This window comes from Dromaius novaehollandiae, chromosome 1 (assembly GCF_036370855.1).
Source record: "Dromaius novaehollandiae isolate bDroNov1 chromosome 1, bDroNov1.hap1, whole genome shotgun sequence".
Taxonomy (NCBI): domain Eukaryota; kingdom Metazoa; phylum Chordata; class Aves; order Casuariiformes; family Dromaiidae; genus Dromaius; species Dromaius novaehollandiae.
The window spans coordinates 216,328,054-216,349,245 of record NC_088098.1 but is presented as its reverse complement, the minus strand read 5'-3'; the positions used below and the strand labels follow the sequence as shown (position 1 = coordinate 216,349,245).

Sequence of the window (21,192 nt, the reverse complement as noted above, 5' to 3'; positions counted from 1 at the left end):
GGATTGGAGGTGACAGATCATTACTCAGGTTACAGCTGAGAGAGGATTGCAGAAAGAGTCATGATAAAAAATTCAGCAGGGGTTTGTTTTTCACAGACAGCATCTGGCGTCTCGAAATGACTGGCTGATGCTCTGTGCATCGTAAGCACATGAAACACAGCCTCCTCTTCTCTCGTCTTGGTGCAAAAGCAGGGAGCACACTGCTGATCCCAGTGCATACTCCAACCAGCTCAGACTAGTGCTTATGGGTGACTCCCTGCACCAGGATTGTGGTCCTGTGACTTGAGGTCTAAACTTGCCTCTGATGGCAATGGGCCTTAGCAGTGTTTACCCTGTTCCTCACAGATGCCCAGGACCTGCTCGTCTCTGATCCCAGTTCCTCTGTGGATTTAGGACTCTGTTTGCTGGCAGCCTCATATCAAAACATGGCTGATAATATTTACCCTTCTGTGCAAAATTACCTTCATTCAAAGCAGTTTAACTGTTTGGGAGCTGCTATGAATCAGAATAGACAGAGCCAACTTCTGGTGTAAGGAAAATAAAAAGTTGCCTTCAAGAGCAACTAGAAGCAGCAGGAATCTTCTGGTGGCTCAGGAAAAGCAACCCAGCCCTGGATAGGCTCCTTAGCTTTGAAGTTCAGCACCAAAAGACCATTTTTCACAAAGAAACACAAGAAATCTGTCCTTTCTTTTCCATAAAATTCCAGTGAGGACACGGCTCTCCTCCTTGGGGGAAGTGACCTTCACAGTGATGACAATCACCCAGAAGGACAATGGCAAGTTCACATTCCTCAGAAGATATGAATTCATCCATTTCTTGGCAAATGCTTTAACAATTAAGTTATAGGATATGTTGAGTCACTTCTCTCTTCTGAATGTATTATTGCCCTTTGTGCACCAAAGTTTGCTTTCTGTGATAATAGAGACAGAAATACAAGTCTTCTTTGCCCTGGTAAATGGCCTTAACATTATACTCAAAAACTATTCTCAGTTACATTCCTTGGAAAAGGCACCAGCATTAAACAGTGAAAGCTGTACGTTATAGCTTAGCCTTGTGTCTTCCAAAAAGAAGTGACGAATTAGTGCATTCCCATGAGACCGGCAAATGCAAGCTTCAGCCTCCCTCAGCCAAATGAAGGCTCTCAGCCTGGGTCTGGATCTAAGCAAGCAGAGGGGTTGTTATCACTTGCGTAGGTTGGATATGTCCTGGAAATGTGCACCAGCTAGGGGCCAGCAAGGGCCTAAGGAGAAGAAAGTTTGGTGGTGAAATCTGACCCGATTTAGGCCTCAGATGAGCAACAAGCAGCTCAGCACTTCAGAACCTAAAAACTGCCCATCTGCCAAACAGCAGATATACAAGCACTCAGAAGACTTTGCTAGATGATAAAAGACTTCAAGGCACCTCCAAGGTCAGCTAGGGACACCAGCGGCATACAGGAATCTTGTCTTAAATATTATTCAGTCCTTAACACTCTGCAGTCGAGATATGGGGTGTTATTTTAGGTTGTTCTAGAGCTAAAATAAGAGTTCGGAGGAGGAGGAGGCACCATGGAAGCATGGCAGGCGGGAGCAGGTTGTGGTGACACATGGAAAGGGATGAAAGCCTTTACCTACACTATGTGACCCTCTTTCCCACCTCTTCTTTCCAGTATCTACACTCAAATTATTAGAGCCCAGAGATGTCAAGCACAACCCAGAAGCAGGTCTCGCTTGTCTTTAAAGAAAACTCCAGGCTCCTCATTGAGGAGGACTGGCCTTCCCCACCCATTTCCTCTCTTCCGTCTGCTCTTGCACACCCAAGGGCAGGCACAGTATCACTGCAGGAAGCCCAAGGGATTGAGACCTGTTTGATCCTCCTCCCAGGCTTGTCCACCAGCCAGCCACAATTTGGCCTTAGCTTTGTCTCCAGACCTAACTTCTGCAAATGCCCCACGAAAACAATGTGACCTTAGCTGCTCATCCAGCATGGAAAGGAGTCTCCTTTGCTTTCTGGCAGGGTGGTGTCGCACCACCTGCAGCGAGGGTCACGGTAAGGGTGGAGAAACTGAGCTCAGCCTGTAACTTCCACATGACTGTGGAGCAGCTGGGAAGAAGCATGGTCACCATGTACACTGATAGCACCAACCAACACAGACCAAGCTAGCACTTTCAAGCAAAAAATTAGGATGAGAATGGCTGACAGTGAGCCAGGAAGGAGTAAGGACCCACCTGGGACTTGGTCAGTCAGAACTGAGGCCCTGCTGTACTCACAGGATGAAAGGACCATGGGCAGGTCTAGTCCTAGCAAGGGATGGACATGTTCAGGGCACCTTCTCAACTTGAAGAAGTCTCCTGGGCATCCATCTCTGAAGTGTGTCCTGCTGCTAAGCCAGCTTCTGTGCTTTCCCCTCAGAGGTGCATCTGCTTGGATTTCCACTGACACACTTCTGCCCATGTTTTCTGTATTGCACTAGGAAATGCAGATCTTTTAACATCATCTGCTTCCATTCTTGGCTACAAGATTTCTCCTTCATTCTCCTCAGCTGCCGCATTTGTTCAGCCACTTGCCAGCCCAGGACATCTCTGCATGAAGCTGGAGAAAGGCCAGCCTTTTATGAGACGCACCAGAATTGCAAAGGACAGGAGGTCGTGTAGCTCTGAATATGCTCAGCTCCTACTTAGACAATAAAGCTTGTTTCTGTGGCTGTAAAAAAGAAAGAAGGGTACTGGGGAACAAAAACAAGAGCAGAGCCATCCCAAAAGACTATAGATAGAGCTGTGGCAGCAAGACCAACTGCTGAATTGGCAATGAGGACAGACACACAGTGCACTTGCAGACAGGACACAGCTACTGAAGCAATACAAAGAAAAGAGAGAGAAAGAACAGTCGATAGGTGAGATATTGTTTATTCTAAACAGTGAGTGTTATAGCACAGTACAGGCAAAGAAAAGGCTTACAGTCCAAGAGAGACAGGACCTGACATGAGACAGCAACTCGGGGATGATGGGAAAGAGAAGATTCCTGGTAGAACTGGCTTTTTAGGATGACTCTGAAGGAAAAGGTGATAAAGGGGGAGGAGGGGGGAGAAAGCAAATGGTTGGGAAAGGGGCTACGGGACAGACACTTGAAAACTGACAGGGAAGATGGAAGGAAAATGAATGGTTTGGAAGGCCAAAAGGAAGAGCAGTGTGGCAGGTGGAGATGGGCGAGCTGGTGGGGCAGTGAGGGCAGCCCTTGCGTTTTGCAGTGAACCCACAGGGACATGTGGGAAGGAGCCGACATGGACAGAAAGGTCAGATCAGTGATGGGACCTGGGGACGGGGTAGGAGGCAGAGGCAGCAGGGCCAGTTTGGTTCTCCAGCCCTGAACTCCAAAGCTCTGTTTAGTAAATTAAATATGCCTGTGGTGGATGCCTGCTGCGTCATATCCCTAAGATCTCTTAGCTCAAAACAAGGTGGCCACAGATAAACTGCCCTTGGGAATGGTCCTCAGTTGGGTGATAATTCCTGAACCAGGCAGGGAGCAGTTCAGTCCCATGGCCTGCACTGACCTGAGAATTTCCTGGTCTGGATGATCAGGTCCCAACACTGACCACCATTCCTGGGTGCTGTTAACAGACTAGGACACACCAGCCTGTCCCAAGCACTGTGCTGTGAGCTCCCCTCTACCATGTGCCATGGAGCATATAGTCCTCACCCTCTCCTGTGACCCAGGCTCCAGGCCCATCTCCTCCTGCTATGTGACAGCAGGAAGAAGACCCCGTTCCTCAGTGCAATGCCCTGCATTTAGCTACCTGCACCAGGCCATTTCTCTCTACAGCCACCCCTGTTGAGAGCTGCTTGCTGACCCCAGCTATATACTCACCCACGGCTGAGACACTGTCTAAAAGGAAGTAGGAGCAGCACATGGCCACCCAGGCAATGCTCCTCCTGATGAAAAAGCCAGGCAGGACATGTAGGTCTCAGGCTACTCAAGGGAAATATGTGAAGAAACAGCTTTCCTCAGGGACTTGAGGTTTCAGCAAGGCTCGGACTAGGGTGGGATGGAAGGTGGGCAGATGACAACAGTGTTTTTTCAGAAATGTTTCTCCTTGTCCATTTCTCACACCATTGAACTGTTGACATTGAAGGAACGGTCATTACTTGTCAGTGCACTGACACATCCCTGATATCTGTCACTAATCCTTAGCCATCATTTGCTGGTGTCTGGTCTTTGCTGTTGGCTTTGCGCAGCAGGCTCCCTGCAGGGAAGCTGGCATCTAGAATGCATAACGATCTCTTCAATCCATTAGCAGGCTTTTCTTGTACGCTTGGGCTCACATCTCCTCCACACTGATGGTCATGATTAGGGAGCTGTTTCCAAGGCATCCTGCAACAGAAATTAAGACTGTTTACAAGCAATCTCCATAGCTCATGATAAACCACCCATCCTGAAGTACTCAGAGCTGTGTTACTCCTCATTGCAGACATCTGGGCTTTTGAGTAGACCCAGTTGTATTAGTGGAATTGCTCCCAACCCAGAAGGCTCACATAAATAAGGACAAATAAAAGTAGCTGCTAAATCCCCAACAGAATCAGACTTACCAAGACACTGCTGGAAATGGGGAGAGTTGAAGTCGATGTCTGAAAATTGCAATATTTTGCAACACAAAAGTGAGTTGTTCTTAGTGCTGAACATGGCCACGTCTTCACATTCACACTAGGGAAATTTTTCTTCTTCCCATACAGATCCTCTTCATTATTTCATGTTGCAGCTGTTGCTGGGGGTAGCGGTTATTCCTAGGATGCTGGGAGGTACCAGCAGAGGCATCTTCCTAGAAAGTCCCTTTCTCTCCTGCATTGGCACATCCCTAAATAAATTCTAAGTCCAAAGGATATCGTGATGCAAGAGGCTGCATTCATATGATAAGGGCTGACACATCAGCTGACTGAAATGTCCCTGCACATCCTTGCATCTTGGTTTACCAGTCAGGGATGTAATAATGGTAACTGAGGTTTTCAAAGGAAGCTCGGAGATTTGGAAGTGCCAAAAGGTAAATCTCAGTCCAATGCCCAAGCTGCTTAAGCTGGGACATTCAGCACTGCCTGGCTCCGAGTTCCCATCTGATGCAGGGAATGATAACTTCCCACAAAAGGAGGGATGGAGAGCATCAGGCATGAACCTCTTCATCCACCCATGCACAATTCTCCAGGGTATGAGTGCTGAAGCCCTCAGCAAACAATGCATTTGAAAACAATTGATTAAAATCGGAAACCTGCAAGCCACCCATCATCTGTCTGCTCACAGTCTATGTGGTCAAGGCAACACCTATGCAAAGTCATGCTCAGATGCTCAGTTACTAGGAGTGCAAGAAGCAGACTCAACACTTTAACTTCAACATTTCAGTATTTTCTCTCTCTCCTTTTTCCCCTCACCCAGACGATAACAGTGAACATTAAGACTATTGTTAATCCAGCCAGCTCCTCCACACTAAGTGCTCTTATAAAACAAACCCTTTCATTTTTAGTAACTCACCTTCAGCGCTTTGTACAGACATCATTGTCACAACAGCCCTTGGAATTGGGCGGGCACTGCCAGTCACAGATGACTTGGCTGAGATTATAGAGTCATAGAAGAGGATTTGTGCAGTGACGGTTAAAGAGCAGGGAGCCCAGGATCCTAAGACTGTAATCAACCCGTTAGGCTCTACTGTCTCTTAGAAATGCATCTTGTCCCTCTGGGTGTTTAGGCTTTGCAATTTAGAGCCGGTTCAAAGAGCAATAGTACGCAATGGCATGTTTTCCAGCGCTGAGGGTGAGCAGCTGGGTGGGACCAGGTGGAGCACATGTCCATGCTGAACTATGGAAAAGACCTGGTACCTTTGTGTCCTTGTGGGAAACATTTTCTTGGCCAGTGTGGATTCTCACAGATAAGCCCAATCTATGCCCAGTCTTTTAACAATGAACATTTTCTCCAATACCAGCTACGGATGGGTCAAAAGACAAATCCCAGGACCTATAGCTCAGCTAAAACATTTTAAAACTTGTACAGTTGTTATGAGTGGCGTATGGATGGATGAAGCTGGTGGGGAAGGGACAGAGAAGGCAGAGTGATATGGCAGGCTGTCAGGATGCAGCACTGTTATTGGCATGTAGTCGTAGATGGAATAAATTCAGAAAGTGGATGATTAATAATAAATTCAGGCAGGGATGAGAAATAGCACCCAGAAACAATAAGGCAAAAAAAGGTTAATGCCACATGGAAGTCAACAGAGCTATGCTGGAGGAGAAATTAAAAGATATAACCCAAAGACAGACAGTTTTTTTTCCAGATAAGGACTTGGTGGGGATGTTATTGGAATACTCATTAAAAGAGAAAACATAATTAAAAATAACAATTGAAGGTAGGAGCTTACAAGCTGGGTAAAACAAAAAAGAGACCAAACTAAGATTATGGTTCACCATTTGAAACCAAATTGTACCCTCAGCCCTGCTTTCTTCTCAGCCATCATTTTCTCCAGATAGCAAACATTTTCATTAATATATAAATCAGTGCTTTCCACTTCCACAGACACTGCCACACAAAGACTCCAAGTGCTTGTTCAAAGGTGGCTAGGCTTGCTCTACGATGAAAATAGTCAACCCAAGCGTTTGTCACCTCTTTTCAGGGAGGATTTAGAGTCTCGTGACCCCTAATGGGCCTTTAAGGTGGTTTTGGTTAAAAGCAAAAGCTGTAGGTAATTGGGACAGGGAGTGTAACTAAACCACCTCGGGCCACAGCACCTTGCCTCCTTCCAGCTCTTCACGGGGCCCAGTTTCTGCTCCCTGATCAAGTGCAACGTGGACACTAGCAAGGTGCAGAAGCTGGTTCAGCAGCAGCCTGCATGCAGGGAACTCACCGCACGAACCCTCTGCTCAACACATCGTATATAGAAAATAAAATCAAACTACCTGCTCCGCTCACATGACTTCACTGTCCATCTTCACATTTGCAAAGGCTTAGCTCTCACGTCAGGCTAGTCTTAGGTGAGCAGCCATCTAAAGGTAGTCAGACTGTGACAGCTCAGTTGTCCCTATGGTAGGCATGGAACTGGCGGCTCTAGCAACACAAATCTGATTACACTTGGAAGGGTATTTTTTTCACTTAAATATGCTTCTTATCGAGAAAACAAGATCAAGGAGGTGGTATTCGTCTTTAGCATTTATTTATCATTGGAAAAAAAACCCTTTGAGCAAGCAAAGATCACAAGCACGTCACAATCAATTGGCTATACATTAATCTGTGTGTGTGTGTGTGTGTGTGTGTGCGTGTGTGTATGTGTGGGTGTGTGTCATTCTCATACGAACAGCAAGAATGAAAAAGCACCACGAGGAGGTGTGCTTAACACATTACAAGAGACAATCTGTGATATGCAACCAAACCCAGGCCACAAAATATTAATTAGACACTTCCTATCTGCCTCCAAGAGGCAAGAGTTTGTGGAATTCATGGGAGCCATGTATTTACAACAGACGCATTGCAAATGAGGAAGCAGGTGATCGGTGTGCAAAGCAGTCAGAAAATAGGAGCTCAGTAAGCAATTAGCACCATTTTGCAGAAAGGAGTAACAATACAATACAGTGAAAATGAGAAAGCAAGCAATTGACAGCATAGGAACTTTGACAGGGTAAAAAGCAAAACATCATTCTTTTTCTTTTTACAAGGAAAGCAAAACATGTTACAAGTTTGCGGTGAAACAGAATCAGCACTGTGGTAGCTGAAAACACAGAACAGCAGAGCACTCTTTCCCAATGGGATTGACAAGCTCAGAGTCCAAAGTGAACTTGAAACAGCAGAGATTTTTGTCTCCTTTCTGATAACCTGAGTGGGTTGGGTGGGCATAAAGTCTGTGGAACATACAGCAATGCAGGATTTCACCCTAAGGCCTGACTCTACAGCTGTTCCTGGCATTAAATGCAAGGCTAAAATGTGCACTTAGATATAGGCCAAGGGCACGGCTCACATGGAGCAAAGGCCAGAATTTATTTCCCTTGACTTTGGCTATGTAGGAGGGAGGCCTCCAGATCCTGCCAGTCTCCTAGGTTCTCTCTGAAGAAAGTGAAACCTTCCAAGGAATGTTCATCCCATCCTAAGGGTAGTGTCTAAAAACAGGTAGATAAATGGTCCTTAGGAGGTTCCTCTCTCTTCCCACTGAAGTGGGAGCTTAAACCACTGGCTAGCACTCCATATCTAGCTTTGTAGTTAGATGCCATCTAAAATTTGATGTATTAAGGACATATAAGGCCATATTCTGACCACTCACTGTGTGTGGCTGATTCAAACACCCTGATGGATGCTCTCCTTTGAGAAGAAGCAATCCTGCAGCTGTGGATAGTGGCTGGTTGATCCGGAGTTGCTGAGATGCCTAGAGCAGGTGGTCTGAGCATGGCTCCTACTGACATTGCTTGGGCCAAATTTGGTTCCCACTGAAGTCAAGGGCTAAATTCCCATTGAACTCAAGGCGATACGGTGTTAAGTGCACTGTTTCTTAGAATGCAAAGCTTAGGGCCAAAAACGACTGGGAGAATGGTTTTGCATGGTCTTCCACTACACTGAGATCGGTGTGTTGGGCTATTGTTAACTGTCTATGTGCCTTCCTGACATCTTCTACCTGCTGTGACATGTCATCTTCTTGGCTGTTGCTATATCCTGAGATAAGAAAGGACATTACTGATGAATGTGAAGATGGATGAAGCATCCAAATTCCAAGAAATCACACAGCTTGGAAGCTCAGGTCTCTCTGGACGGTTACCCCTTGTGCAATGGGGCAGGAAGAGCTGTGAGTGGCATTCCCCTTTGCGAGTTCAGCGCAAGCCTTTCGCTGAGCTACTCTGGAGACAGAGCTGAGCTTTGCACTCAAGCAGTGCTGCAGGGGCTTCTGAGCACTCAGAAAAGCAATGGTCACTATGGACAGGTCAGCGTCTCCATGGAGCATGCACATCAAAAATGCATTACATTCGCAAAGATTTCCACAGTTTTACTTCCTGGAGGATTTCCCTGGTTTCCTCCTAAACATCGGAGGTTTAAATATATATATTTCTATATATGAATATATATTTTCCACATACACAACCTGACTAGCTCATAGCACACAGTTCTAACACAGCTAAGCTTGGAAATACACCACTGAATTCAGAACACTACACTTACTTATACTCAAAGCTTTAGGCTGTTAGCGCAAGGCAAACAGGACACATTACACAATACACTGAACTTGGCATTTATTCATTACTAAGGCCAGCAAATGTCACTATCTGTATACCACAGAGCTTTCCTCATCTTTGGAAACTTTCTCTCAGCCTTATAGTCCGGCACTCATTTATGTTTCCAAGAGACCCAGTTATAATGGGGTGAGATTCCAACAATAAGGCTCTTCACCCTCCCAGCTCATCTCTTTTCTATTATATAGTTCCACATCTCTAAAATATCCTAGCAGCAAGACATTCTTCATTCAAACATCTCTACGGCAACACAGTTCTGAAACTCTCCTCTTACATCACCTCCCTACCCTACTTCCCATCTCTCTCTCGTTCTTCCCAATTGTCTGCTCTCTGAAAGAATCAAGCTGGACAGTGTGTTGGGACAGAAATATTAATAAAGAAGGACCCTGCATCTTCACAATTAACACAGGAGAGTTTAACAGCTCGGTTTGGTCAGACCAGGACTAACCTGATATATTTAGGTCTAGATCCAAGAGCTGGGCACCTAATTTTGGTTTGGGACCGTAACTCTCCCAGCTCCCATTGAATCAATGAGCCAAATTCTGAAGTGTGCACGCCAGCCTGGCCTGTCAGCTCATGGAAATCTGCCCAATCCCATCATGTATGGGTTTTGGGCCAGTTATACTCGCTGACAAATGGTTCCTCTCCATTTACAGCCTTCAAATACAGCCTCCAAAATGATCTTGCTGAACATGGGGATTTCGTAGAGCACAGTAAATAGCGTTGAAACCCTGAGATCTTGCCTGAATGGGAGTCTGGGGATCCCGACAACTGGTTTATGGCCCCGTTACCATGCTTATGAACCAATATGAACTCCAAAGCTTTGGAATCGAAACAACGGGGGCTGACAACTCTAGCCAACCCTGGTGGCTCACCTCCTTCTACCCCCTGGAAGGCAACATCTGCAAACTGAAGCTCCTTCTGAAATCTAGCTCTTGTTGCACACTCTTGCCTACTGGCACCCCAGAAGTGAAGAAAAAAGACCAAGATTCAAAACAAATCAGGAGTAATTAAAAAGATGAATATCCTAGGGGAAACAATAGGGAAGAACAGCCTGCAGATAACCTAGCCTGACCTGCTGCATGCTTGGGAAGTCCTTGTGCCTTCCTTCACTCCTTATTATTCTGGAATCAAGGCCTTTGAGTGATGCTGATGGGTGAAGCTGCCCTGATGCGAATAGAGCTACCCTTGTAGAGGATTTGGCTCGACATCTTTATTTACATGGGATCTCATTCCATGTCCCTTCCTGAAGCAAAACTCCCACTGGTGTCACCAGGAGAAATTCTGCTCTCAATCACACCACTGATGCTGGTGGATTTATGGCACATCCACGGCACTGTGAATTAACCTCTGATCCTTTCCGCCTCTGAAGCCTTTCCCTCGGCCTGCTGACACCAGTGGGAGGTGACCGAACACGGCAACCCCCAAAAGGGCCTCGTAGGATGAGAAAACAGCCCATCCCCGGCATCCTTGGATCGACGGGCAATTCCACGCCGTCAAAGCACCAGAGGATCAAGCCCAAGGAAAGGGACGGGCTGTTTAACACATTCACAGCGCACAGTTAATCCAAACCTCCGTATCCTATGACCTCTTCTGTGCATTCCCACCGCCCTTCTGCGATCCCCCTCACTCTGTGTAGAGCTGTGTTGTGCAGGCAAAGCAGAATAACCTGACCTCAGAAAAAAGGATTTCCTAATCCTCCTTGGAAATAAAACAGAAAAGCTTCTAATACAGTCAGAACAAAAAGCAGATTAGAAGCCTCTAATTAATTTTGTGGCCTTTATTTAATCAAAGAAAAAAAAAAGGAAGGAAAGAAAGAAAGAAAGAAAAGGAAAATAAAAGAGAAAGAAAGGAAAGTGCAGTGACATTTACTCTTTTGCCTCAGCCAGTTTATTGTTCATCTCTTTACTTTTCTCCTTGTCCTCTGGCTTTGCTGTGTTGGAGGTCTCGGCGCTCTTTTTCTTGGCAGCCCGGCCAGATGCAATCTGCTTGTCTTTGGCCTTTTTCAGGGGTTTATGGCTTGTTGTGGTCTTTTTTGGTTTAGAAGGCTTTACGCTAGGCTTTTCCACCTGCATGGAGGGCAACAGGCAAAACACCAAAAGGGAGAGAGAGAGAGAAAGAGAGAGAGACACACACAAGGACAGGTGGAAAATAGGATTTAGATCAGAATCATCATCCAAGAGCCAGTGAATGTTACTTCTTTACTTAGCTATGCTCTGCCATGAAGGGAAGGGAGCAGAGGGTACATGCTGAGTTGCAAATGGCCAACTCCTTCACAGTGGTGATGGACACGGTGCCCCTGAAGCCAGCAGAGCCATGCCCATGTACATCAGCTGAGATCGAAACCTAAGGCATACTCTTGGTAAGAAGCTGGCCTCTGACTCACACTTATAGGGGCTTAAATAAAATAGCGTGAATTGTTCTGGTCCTAACATCTCCGAATGCAGATTTGGGACCAGGATACAATAGGATAAATAACATTTTATCAGTTCCTCCATCTTTCTCTGCTTTCAGGAGGGGCTTTGCAAGCCCAAGTGAGATTGTATCTCTCTGGATTAAAAGCTGAGAAATGATGCTCAGGACAAAGAGGCTGGTACAAATCCCCCTCCTTCTTGTAGGACATGACTCCTCAGCCTGCTCTTCCTTAATGGATGGCTACAATGGAGGAAAATTACTTGGGGATAGCTGAGGCCCAGGACACTGAGTGGCACCTGAGGAAAGTCCAGAATGGTGTCTTGCATCCACCTGTTTCTGTAGCCCCCAAAATAGAGGACTGCTTTAGGCAGAAAAGAAGCCTTCAGCTCCTCCCTGCCGGCCCTCCCATCCCTCTGAGACTTCACAAATCTAAGCAGTTACAAACTCTAGGAAAGCTGAAGGTCCTAAGTTCAAAAACTGCACAGACTGGCTCCATTTAGATGCAGATCCTCAGCTGCTCCTAGAAAACAAGGCTAGTAGAGATTTCAGTCCAGGCCATTCTTGACACATGTCCATTTAATCAAAGCCAAAAGAGCTTACTGCCAAAACCTGTGGAGCTCTCTGAATTAACTGCAGATGAAGATATGGTTCTCACCATGTTGTTCCTGGGATAAAGTGTAATGATATGGGAGGTGTATACTTTTGGAGTTGTAAAGAGATAGCAGTCTAGAAAAATGACCTGGGAAATGACGACGCAAAAACCCCTCTTAATGTGGGCCCTACCCTCACCTGTTGACAGTTTGATGTAGGGCACTCCAAAGTACATCAACCTGTACTAAAGTCCATCTCCAAGGTGCATCCCTAGATGTGCCCACTGGTTGGCAATGAAGATAGCACGTAAGGGAAATGAAAGCAGGCAGTGTTCAGCCCAGCCTTTTTGCCTTAGACACATCCCACCACAAGGAGGGATCCCATGATGTGGCCCTCGTTTCCTTGCCCTGCGTTTCTCACCTTTGGAGGTTCTTTGTAGGGTTCGCTGTAGAGAGTGCGTATCCTTCTGCGTTCCAGGAATTTGTTATCGGCTGGAGCAGGCTTACTGGTTTCCCCCTTGAACTGAGCGCTGTAACTGGTTTCGTGGGTCATTTTCTCCTCTGGCGGCTTGTACTGGGCCTTAGCTTTTATAGCTTTCACAGGCTTGACATCTATCCAAGGTCTGAACTCGTTTCTGAAGAAAAAAAGAAAAAGAGTTGAGGAATTAAACCAACAGGAGAGTAGAGGCAATACAGGAATGAAACTCACCCCCATTAGTCAACAAGGTCTTATAGGAAGGGCTTTTGTCTCTATCCAATCAGGTTTACAAAAAGCCCTGACTGCCAACAGCTTATTTTCGACCTCATCCAAAACCATCTAACACATTAAGAAAGGTTCAAATGAAATCTATCAAAATCAGCCAGTCCTGGGCACCAGACAGCCTTCTCCTTCTGTGTCAATGGTCAGGTACCCTTTGAAAAGCTGGCCTCAGATGTCGTTATAAAGCCTTTTTGAAAGCATAGGTCCTTTCTTGGCTGTACAGCTTCACCTCAGTGCTGAAACTACTTGCACACAGCTCCTGACTCTCGCAATTAGGGGTAGAAGTGAATATTTAGAAAGGAAATTTATGTTCCACAGTAGGCGCCTGATAGCTCAACACTAGGCACATGCCTGACAGCAAACTTATTCGTATGCAAGTGAGCTGGGCGATTCGGAGATGCAAAGAGCCAAGATTCCCCATAGGCACCCCCCACCCTTGCCTGTAAGTAGTGAATTATATCGTTCCTCCTTTAATGCACCAAATCATGCACAACAGCTTTGTTAATTCTGTAAAGGAACAATTTAAAATAAAGCTGTCTTAGAGTTAAACCCAAACAGACTGGGAAACGCAGTGTTTATCAAGTATCAAGCTATGGTCTGTCTTTATTAGCTGCTGATGGTGAATTTCAGAGTTACTGAAAAAAAATGACACTACCTTTCTTTTCTTTTGTCCAGAGCAGTGACTTCTTGAAAAAGATATATTTTAAAGATTTTCGGCACCTGATGGACACATTTGGCTTCCCATCCACAGAATCCAAGGCTTGATTTTTTTAGTTCCTCCCAACAGAGAACCAACATATTTCTAGATTTGAAGCAAAATGTTTCATTTCCTCACTGAAAATTGCCATTCATCTGAGAAAAAAACCTCTATTTGATGAGAATGGAAATGGAGAAGAAACCCCATGTGTGTTGCTACCTTAGACGGGTTGTCTCGTTTTCAGACATAGCCCTGGGTGGAGTTTAGATCCTAAACACTCCAACGCAAGCCAGGAGTTATCCTAACAATGCTGATGCAAGACCTTTGCAAAGGGATGAATTTTCCTCAGGGAACAACGCCCTTGTCTGGATTTTGGGACCTTGGAGGCAATGGGAGGTCTGCAGTCCCTCTCCCTCCTGCCTTGTTTTACCCAACCACCTTTGGGTTGTGTTACTCATTTTTAGCTTGGGTTATTAGGGAATTGAACCTCCTGTGAGGGTGCTATGTATCTGCCAGCCAATTCCCTCTTGTAATAGCTTTGAACATCTTGATTGAGTATCAGTCAGATTTGACAAAGGGCAAAGATCTCAAAGACACTCAGTTTTTACTTTTATGAAAACAGGCAGTCAGACAAAAGCCAGAGGCTCAGGAAAGCTCCAGTTTGGGCATGCACACTTCATTAGTCACCAGATGATCCACTTGGACAGGCAGGCCAGGCTGCAGAAGTTCAGCTGCTGTCCCCAGGGATCAGTAATAAATTGCACCCTTCATGTGCAGGATCAGTGAGTCTCCCTGCCCATCTAGTACCACATTTTGTCCACCTACTAGTCCCACTACAAGTGATGGAAAAGCTGTCTTTTTTGAGGTAACCGCTGGTTGCAATAGTCTCCTGGGTGTGTCTGTACTCCCAAGACACCAAGACAATTATACTTAGTTCTCACTTTTTATGCCATGTGATTATGCTCCCATCACTGCACTCAATGCAGACCTAATCAACACGGTCAGTGGAGCCTAGAGAGCAGGTGACTGCTTTACGGTGAGCTGAATGGCTCTTTGGGCTCTGCTGACCAACTAGATCTCCCCTAAAGGGAACACAGCCTACGCGAAGACCCTCACACATACACATCCAGATGTAGGTATCTCAATCTGTGAGCTGAATACCACCTCCATCTCTCTATCCTTCCTTCGTGTTGATCCCAGCTACATCTACTTTTCCTTTTCCCCATATTTCTTCATTTCCCTCCCCCTCATTTACGATTCAGCCCTTTGTGGGCTTAAATAATTCTGTCAAGGACCCAGGGATGCTGCCTGTTTGAGGGATGCTATTCTTCCTGACTGTGTTGCACTGAATGGGCAATACATGAACAGGCTTATCTGTGTCCCCTTGGTTGCTATTCACCAAATGTCACCCATTCTTCCATAGAAATTTCTCTGCTGTCCATCGTTAAAATATCCCCTCTGTATGAAGACTTGAGAAAAAGGAATTGGAAATATCTTTAAAGACCTGGATTAAAGATGCAAATATATGCTTTTTCACTGGGACATAATACTGATAAACTCAAAGCTCATCCCAAGTTTGTCAGAAGACAGGAGGCATCTTCCTAGGATCCAGTTTTGTTCCTTAGGTAGACTCTATATTCTCAACTGCTTTCCAAAGAAAACAAGATTATGCAATTATTCTCTCTGTCCATGCCTATCTGTCACTTGGATCCCTCCCTAGCAACTTCTGAACCCATTTGCTGTTTTCAGTCAGATTTGTTGCAGGTAAAACTTCCAACACACTCCCTCAAAATCAGCGACTGGGTAGAGGAGGAACAACCAAATGGTGTTCTTCACCTAAGGGAAAGCCAGATACAATACATTTTTTTAATCACTCTAGGCCACAGCTAGCTGCCCCACCAGCCACATTGCTGACAGGCCAACCTGCAAACCAGAGTCAAGTTATAAGCACAAGCCATCATTTAGGCAGCCAAACAAATAGCAACAAAGGATGGAGCCTGGAGTACTGCACGTGCAGGGGCTGGACTTTAAAGACGGAGGACACAAATCAAGATTTGTTCATTCCGCTGCTCATAAAATGCTCGTTTATATGGAGGTGAGCTTTGAAGCAATATTTGTTAGCGTAGTGCCGAGCAACCTCATTACGTGCGGCATTATGCGAACGTGCAGCAAGAGATGGGCTAGTCCCTGAGAATCCTGTGATCTCTGTAGATGAGACAGACACATGAGGCAGAAAAAAAGGGAGGAAAAACAGCCTCCTGCTACCTGTGGGCTGGCAGAAAATGCATTTCTGCGCTCCCCTCGAGAGCAGTGGGCGCTCAGAACCCCCTTGCGCTGGTCCCCAAAATGTGAACAGAAGAGATCGTGCAATAGAGCTGGGCTCTAATACCTGTTGACACAACAACAAATCTCATCTGGCAGTTAAAAATGAATGTGAATTCCTCTGTTGTTCTCTATCTTTGATGTGCTTTGCTGGTCTTAATGCAGAAGTAACAATTCTGTGAGTACTCAGCTCCATGGTACTTTGCAAAAGGACCCTTGATTTCCCTGCATCTCCTGAGATGAGCCTGGCTTTGCAGCCAAAGAACAGACTGGTAGCTGCTCTTGGGCAAATGCACGCTGACATACTATGTCTAACAGCTCTTCAATAGCTCAGCCAGGATCTTCTCCGGAAACAGACATTAAAAAGCTATTGATCTTGAAATACTTTTCAGTGCTGACGAACAAGTTATAGACACCAGATGTGTGAAGAACTAGAACAGCACAGGGATTTGCTGAACATCTTGAAATCTTTATTAGGCCAAAGTGCTTGATTTCACATCCCCAGCTACTACACGAGAGCCAGTCCCTTAGAGCAAGAGCAAGCACGGGCCACGTTCGTATGGTGGCCTGCCATACCTGAGACGGACCCAGCTACTCTCTGCTGTGATCACACTCAAGGGCTCCATGTGCTCAGTTCTGCACATCCACTATCCAGAGCCTCCAGAGGCAATGGAAGGAGGAAAGAAACGTAGACCTTTTACTAAAGCCATGTCTGATGTGGCAGGCTGATCTCAGTGCCTATTTTTGGCATTTAGGCAACATATAAATTGTAAAATGGGGTACTAGAAAAGACACGGGCTTCTCTGTGCTGGTTTCCTCAATATGAAGGTAGCGTAAGGTTCCTAAATCTCCTAGCCTCCACCACAGATGAGTGAGGGAAAACTGCTTCTTGGGAACGGCCCTTGGAATATGCTACCTCCTGAACCAAGCCTAGCAGCAGTTTGAAAAAATACTAGTTAGCCTGGGCCAAAAATGCAAGCAGGAGTATGCTAGCAATTTAACAGCCTGGATCATCACATTACAGTGCCAGGCACGTTGAATTTCCTAACAGAAAGGCAGCCTCGTCCCACAGAAGGAGGCAGGTGCTTTGCTGCAGGTCTGTTTCTCTACTGACTGTATGGAGAGGGGAACATCTCAAGAAGGTGATCTAAATCCCCCTGCCAAGCCTGGTGACTGTCAAATATTCAGTTTGTCTGACACAGTCCTATGAGAGCACAAGCTCATGTTCTCCAAACAGCGTACAGCACAGCTAAACCCTCTTAGCAGTTGTGCCGTGCTATTTGGAAATGGTCTCATGCTCTAGGATATTTATGTCTCTCAAGGATGCTGTTCTGTAAAATTATACACCAATTGCACCCAGTAGAGAAGCGAGAGAGAAGGCCACACATTTAAGAGTTGATTTTTTTGGTATTCTTGGACTAGCAAAGATGTCTGCTCTCTAAGGTACCGTATCGGTTGCTCCTGTAACACCAAAACTAATCCTGTCTTGGAAAAAGGCCCTGCAGTTCTGAAACCTCCCCCATTACTATTTAACATTCCTATTACTTAAGGCCAACCTTAAGGGAAGGTGCCAGAAAGTCAAAAATTCTGGCTACAATCTGAAATGAGGCTGGTAAAACTTGTTGCCGTGTGTTTTGAGAAGAAAGAGTCAGAGAGGGCTCTGGACCACCGTTCCCAGTCTGTTCCGCACAAAATTAGCCCTGAAAGTATTTCAGGAGTGTGGTATAGCCCAGCCTGTTCTTCCATACCGGAGAGCGAAAGAGCTCAGCCTCAAAGCTCACCTAAAACCTGAGCAGAAGTCTTCGCTCACACTGCCCGAGTGAGTCACGAGTCTGGACTAGCACCAGCATGGACATACTCAACACGCACAGCTTAGTCTAGCTCTGTATTTCTTATCCAAGAGATTTTCATTGCTCTTAGTTTTGCTGCAAAAGATTTTAAGACTCGCTGTCTTGGCATGACAGGGAGAAACCGGGCTGTCATACAAGCAAATTACAGGTTTCCTGATTCTCTGCTGAATCTTGCAAAAGGTCTGATGACCTTTTGCAAACCAAGTCACCCAGGAAAAATTCGGACTGAAGATAACGGGAATTTGGCCAGATACAGACCTGACCAGAACATAGGGCTGCATAGGATGGGTAGATGTTTTGTGAATCAATAGGTACCAGACGTGTGCGTTCTCCTTGTAACATCAGACCTTTTGCAAGATGATCTATAAATATCAAAGGCACGAGTTGCTCTCCATGTGCATCAGAGGCTTTGCATGGGACTGAATTCATCCTGGTTATTTTACTTTAATTGTGCCTTCTCCTTGGCAGAGGATAGTTACAGGTGGCTGCAGGTGAAGGTGACCTGAATGCTGTCTTCCACATCCTCCTTCACCCCAGCTGGGGCACATGGGGTTAATGTGAGCTCCGAGCTATGGTGTGCAGCCATCTCTGGAGATGCTCACGGACACTCGCTTAGGCATTGATTGCCTTCATCTCTTGCAGCCAGGGCAGAGCTGAGGGGGAGCTGCAGCCAGCTTTTACCACTTCAAAGCTTCCATCTACTTTAAAGGACTTTAAAGAGAGGTTACTTTTGTTCAGAATCAGCATAGGACATTAAACGAATTCTGCTGACGGCAGTTTTACTGGCACCAGCCGAGCCTGATTCCCTGATCCTGATGTACAAGTATGAAATAATGAATGCTGCAGAAAAGGGAAACTGGGAGTTTCATGGTGGAGCTCTGCACAGAAGGGATATTTCTAGCTTAATCTGAAAAAAGATGGGTCAAACAAAAGAAGGAAAATATTCATATTTTTCAGAGAAAATAATAATAATAAAAAAACTTAGGAAATGCTTGGGGTTGGCCTGAAATGTTTCATTCATTCTAAAATGAAAAGTTAACTTTTTCCTTATTCTACTTACGACAATCTGAAAGGACTATGAACTCCCCTTATGAAGCAAAAAGTCAAACCGCTTTAGAAGGAATATTTCAAAACATCATATTCCTCTTTAATACTCCTCCAAAAAAACCAAAAATGAAAATATAAATACACTTTGGTGAAACTATATAGTGCTTTTGACTGGAATTTTCAGACAACTTATTACTTTCTGGAATTACTGTTTCTGAGAATGTATTATTTGCTCCCAAATATTCTCCAGCTCCCTTCTCTCTCTTAACATATGAACAGAGATATTCAATGAAATGAAACAGTGGGAGACCCAAAATCAATGATAATGCCTGGTCAAGCTCTGGAACTCCTCTAAAAGAGGTCACTGAAGTCCAGCATACAGTGAAATTTAATTAAGTCATGGCTATTTGATGGATATTGAGAATATTCAGAGTTGTCAAAGGAAACTGCAGCAATTGCAGCAGTCTTGAGATAATAATTAACACCACTCTTCAGCATTTAGCTGTTCTCTCAAAACTATGGGCTAAAGAAAGAGCTATCGACACTGTGGGCATCTCCCGTCTCAAGTTGTCTGGTGCTGGCCATGATCAGACAGAACATATTAGACTAACTGGACCATGAGCAAAGCTTGGTGCAGCCTTTGAGGATCATATGAGGAACATACACACGTTTTGATCCTAAGTCTCTTCACTCTTTTCTAATGGTAAAATTCCACTTGGATTTAATATAAACAGTCCCTGTATCCTCCTACAAGTACAACTGATTTTGAAGATAAGCCAAATCAAAGGATATTGCTCAGCAAGAGACAACATATGACTCGTGCCCCATGTTGAGGTCCCTCTCACCCAAATTGTCCTATGACCCTACGGCAACGTATGCCATGTACCACAGCGATACCTGTACCTGGTGATTTGCTGTTTTCAGTCCCTGAGTTAGCGAATAAACAAACTGAAATAGCATCCATAAAAGAATCAAAGCTGCCCCCACAATGCTTCCCAGGCTGGAATATTTATCTTTTAATTTGGGGGAGGAAAAAAGACAAGCCACAGTGTTTTGCTTAGTTCATATCAAATGGATAAAACCCCTCCAATTTTCCAGTCTGGCTGCTGCGTGAAAAAATCACCAGCAATCTCGGGCGTTCAACAACAAATGGCACAATATGTTATTGCCTTCCAGAGAGATCAGTCTGAAGTCCTGGACCCAGATGATTCCTTGCTGCTTTTGAAAGCCTGGCATGTTACTGGCACGTAGCGTGTCCTCTGCACCCTAAGACGTGGATTTCAACACTTCAGCACATCTCCCAACCCTCTTTGAATAAAAACGTCAATTCCAACCAACTCTACTGCAATTGTCTTGTTGACATATAAGATCTGCCAGCACAAGCACAAGAACTACCCCTCTTTCTCTGCTACATTCAACAGAAGTGCTCCTGTCTCTGACTCCAATGTATATGCTTAAAGACAGCTTTATTCTCTAACGCCCTTGTTATTATTTTGTAAACAGTAATTTACTGTAAAGCTGTATTGAGGCTGTGAATGGTGTGATGAAGTTCCTGGTGCCCACGACTATTTTCTTCCAAACATTAATAAGCAAACTCTAGCCCACATACACACACACACACACACACACACACACACAGAGCAAATCAATGAGCCAATACCTAATGAGTCGTGCACAGAGACTAAAACAATTTGATATATTTATGTATGAATCTGAAACTTCAACAATGCACAATGGACCATGTGCGAGCAGGCAGGGGATGGACACAGTAGCTATGGACACTTCTAGCTGGGGCCCATCAAGTATAGCAGTGGTGTAAAAAGGAGGAATGTGTTGAGCCTTCAACAGGGTGGCTGCAGCACTGATTCAACCAGGCTATAAGCGAGATGTGATTAAGATGCTGAAAGGGATGGAGTCTAGTCATTTGGCAAGAAGATCCCACATCACGATTTATTTCTGAAAGGTGCTCGAATCAGCTGCCCATAAAACATGGATGTTGCATCGCCTTAGGGTCAGTGTTACCCATGTAGCTTTCTAAGGATGCAGAACTACTGCACATGCTTTTATGCCCAAAGCATCACAGATACATGAATGAAGGTGATGGTGAATATGACAGGGGTCCAAGTAGGCGAGAGAGCAATGGAGTTGTGGAATAGCATTCCCAAGAATACCAGCTCTGCCAGGGCTCCTGTCTCAGGACAGAGAAATAGAAGAGATATGGGGACCATCCATAAGGAATAGCCATCCACTGGGATACTGAGGCTGAGGGAGCTGCAGTAACCGTGCTTGTGTT

General features: G+C 45.2%; 1 protein-coding gene across 1 annotated transcript in view; it reads right to left on the bottom strand.

The window, feature by feature from the left end:
• Positions 1-21,192, bottom strand: part of MAP6 (microtubule associated protein 6) — a 49,426-nt gene that overhangs the window by 2,559 nt on the left and 25,675 nt on the right. The window contains exons 2-3 of the mRNA XM_026097948.2: positions 12,645-12,858; positions 11,091-11,287 (exon numbers count right to left, since the gene is read on the bottom strand). Coding sequence (XP_025953733.2) covers positions 11,091-11,287; positions 12,645-12,858 — 411 coding nt within the window. The remainder of the gene's footprint in view (positions 1-11,090; positions 11,288-12,644; positions 12,859-21,192) is intronic.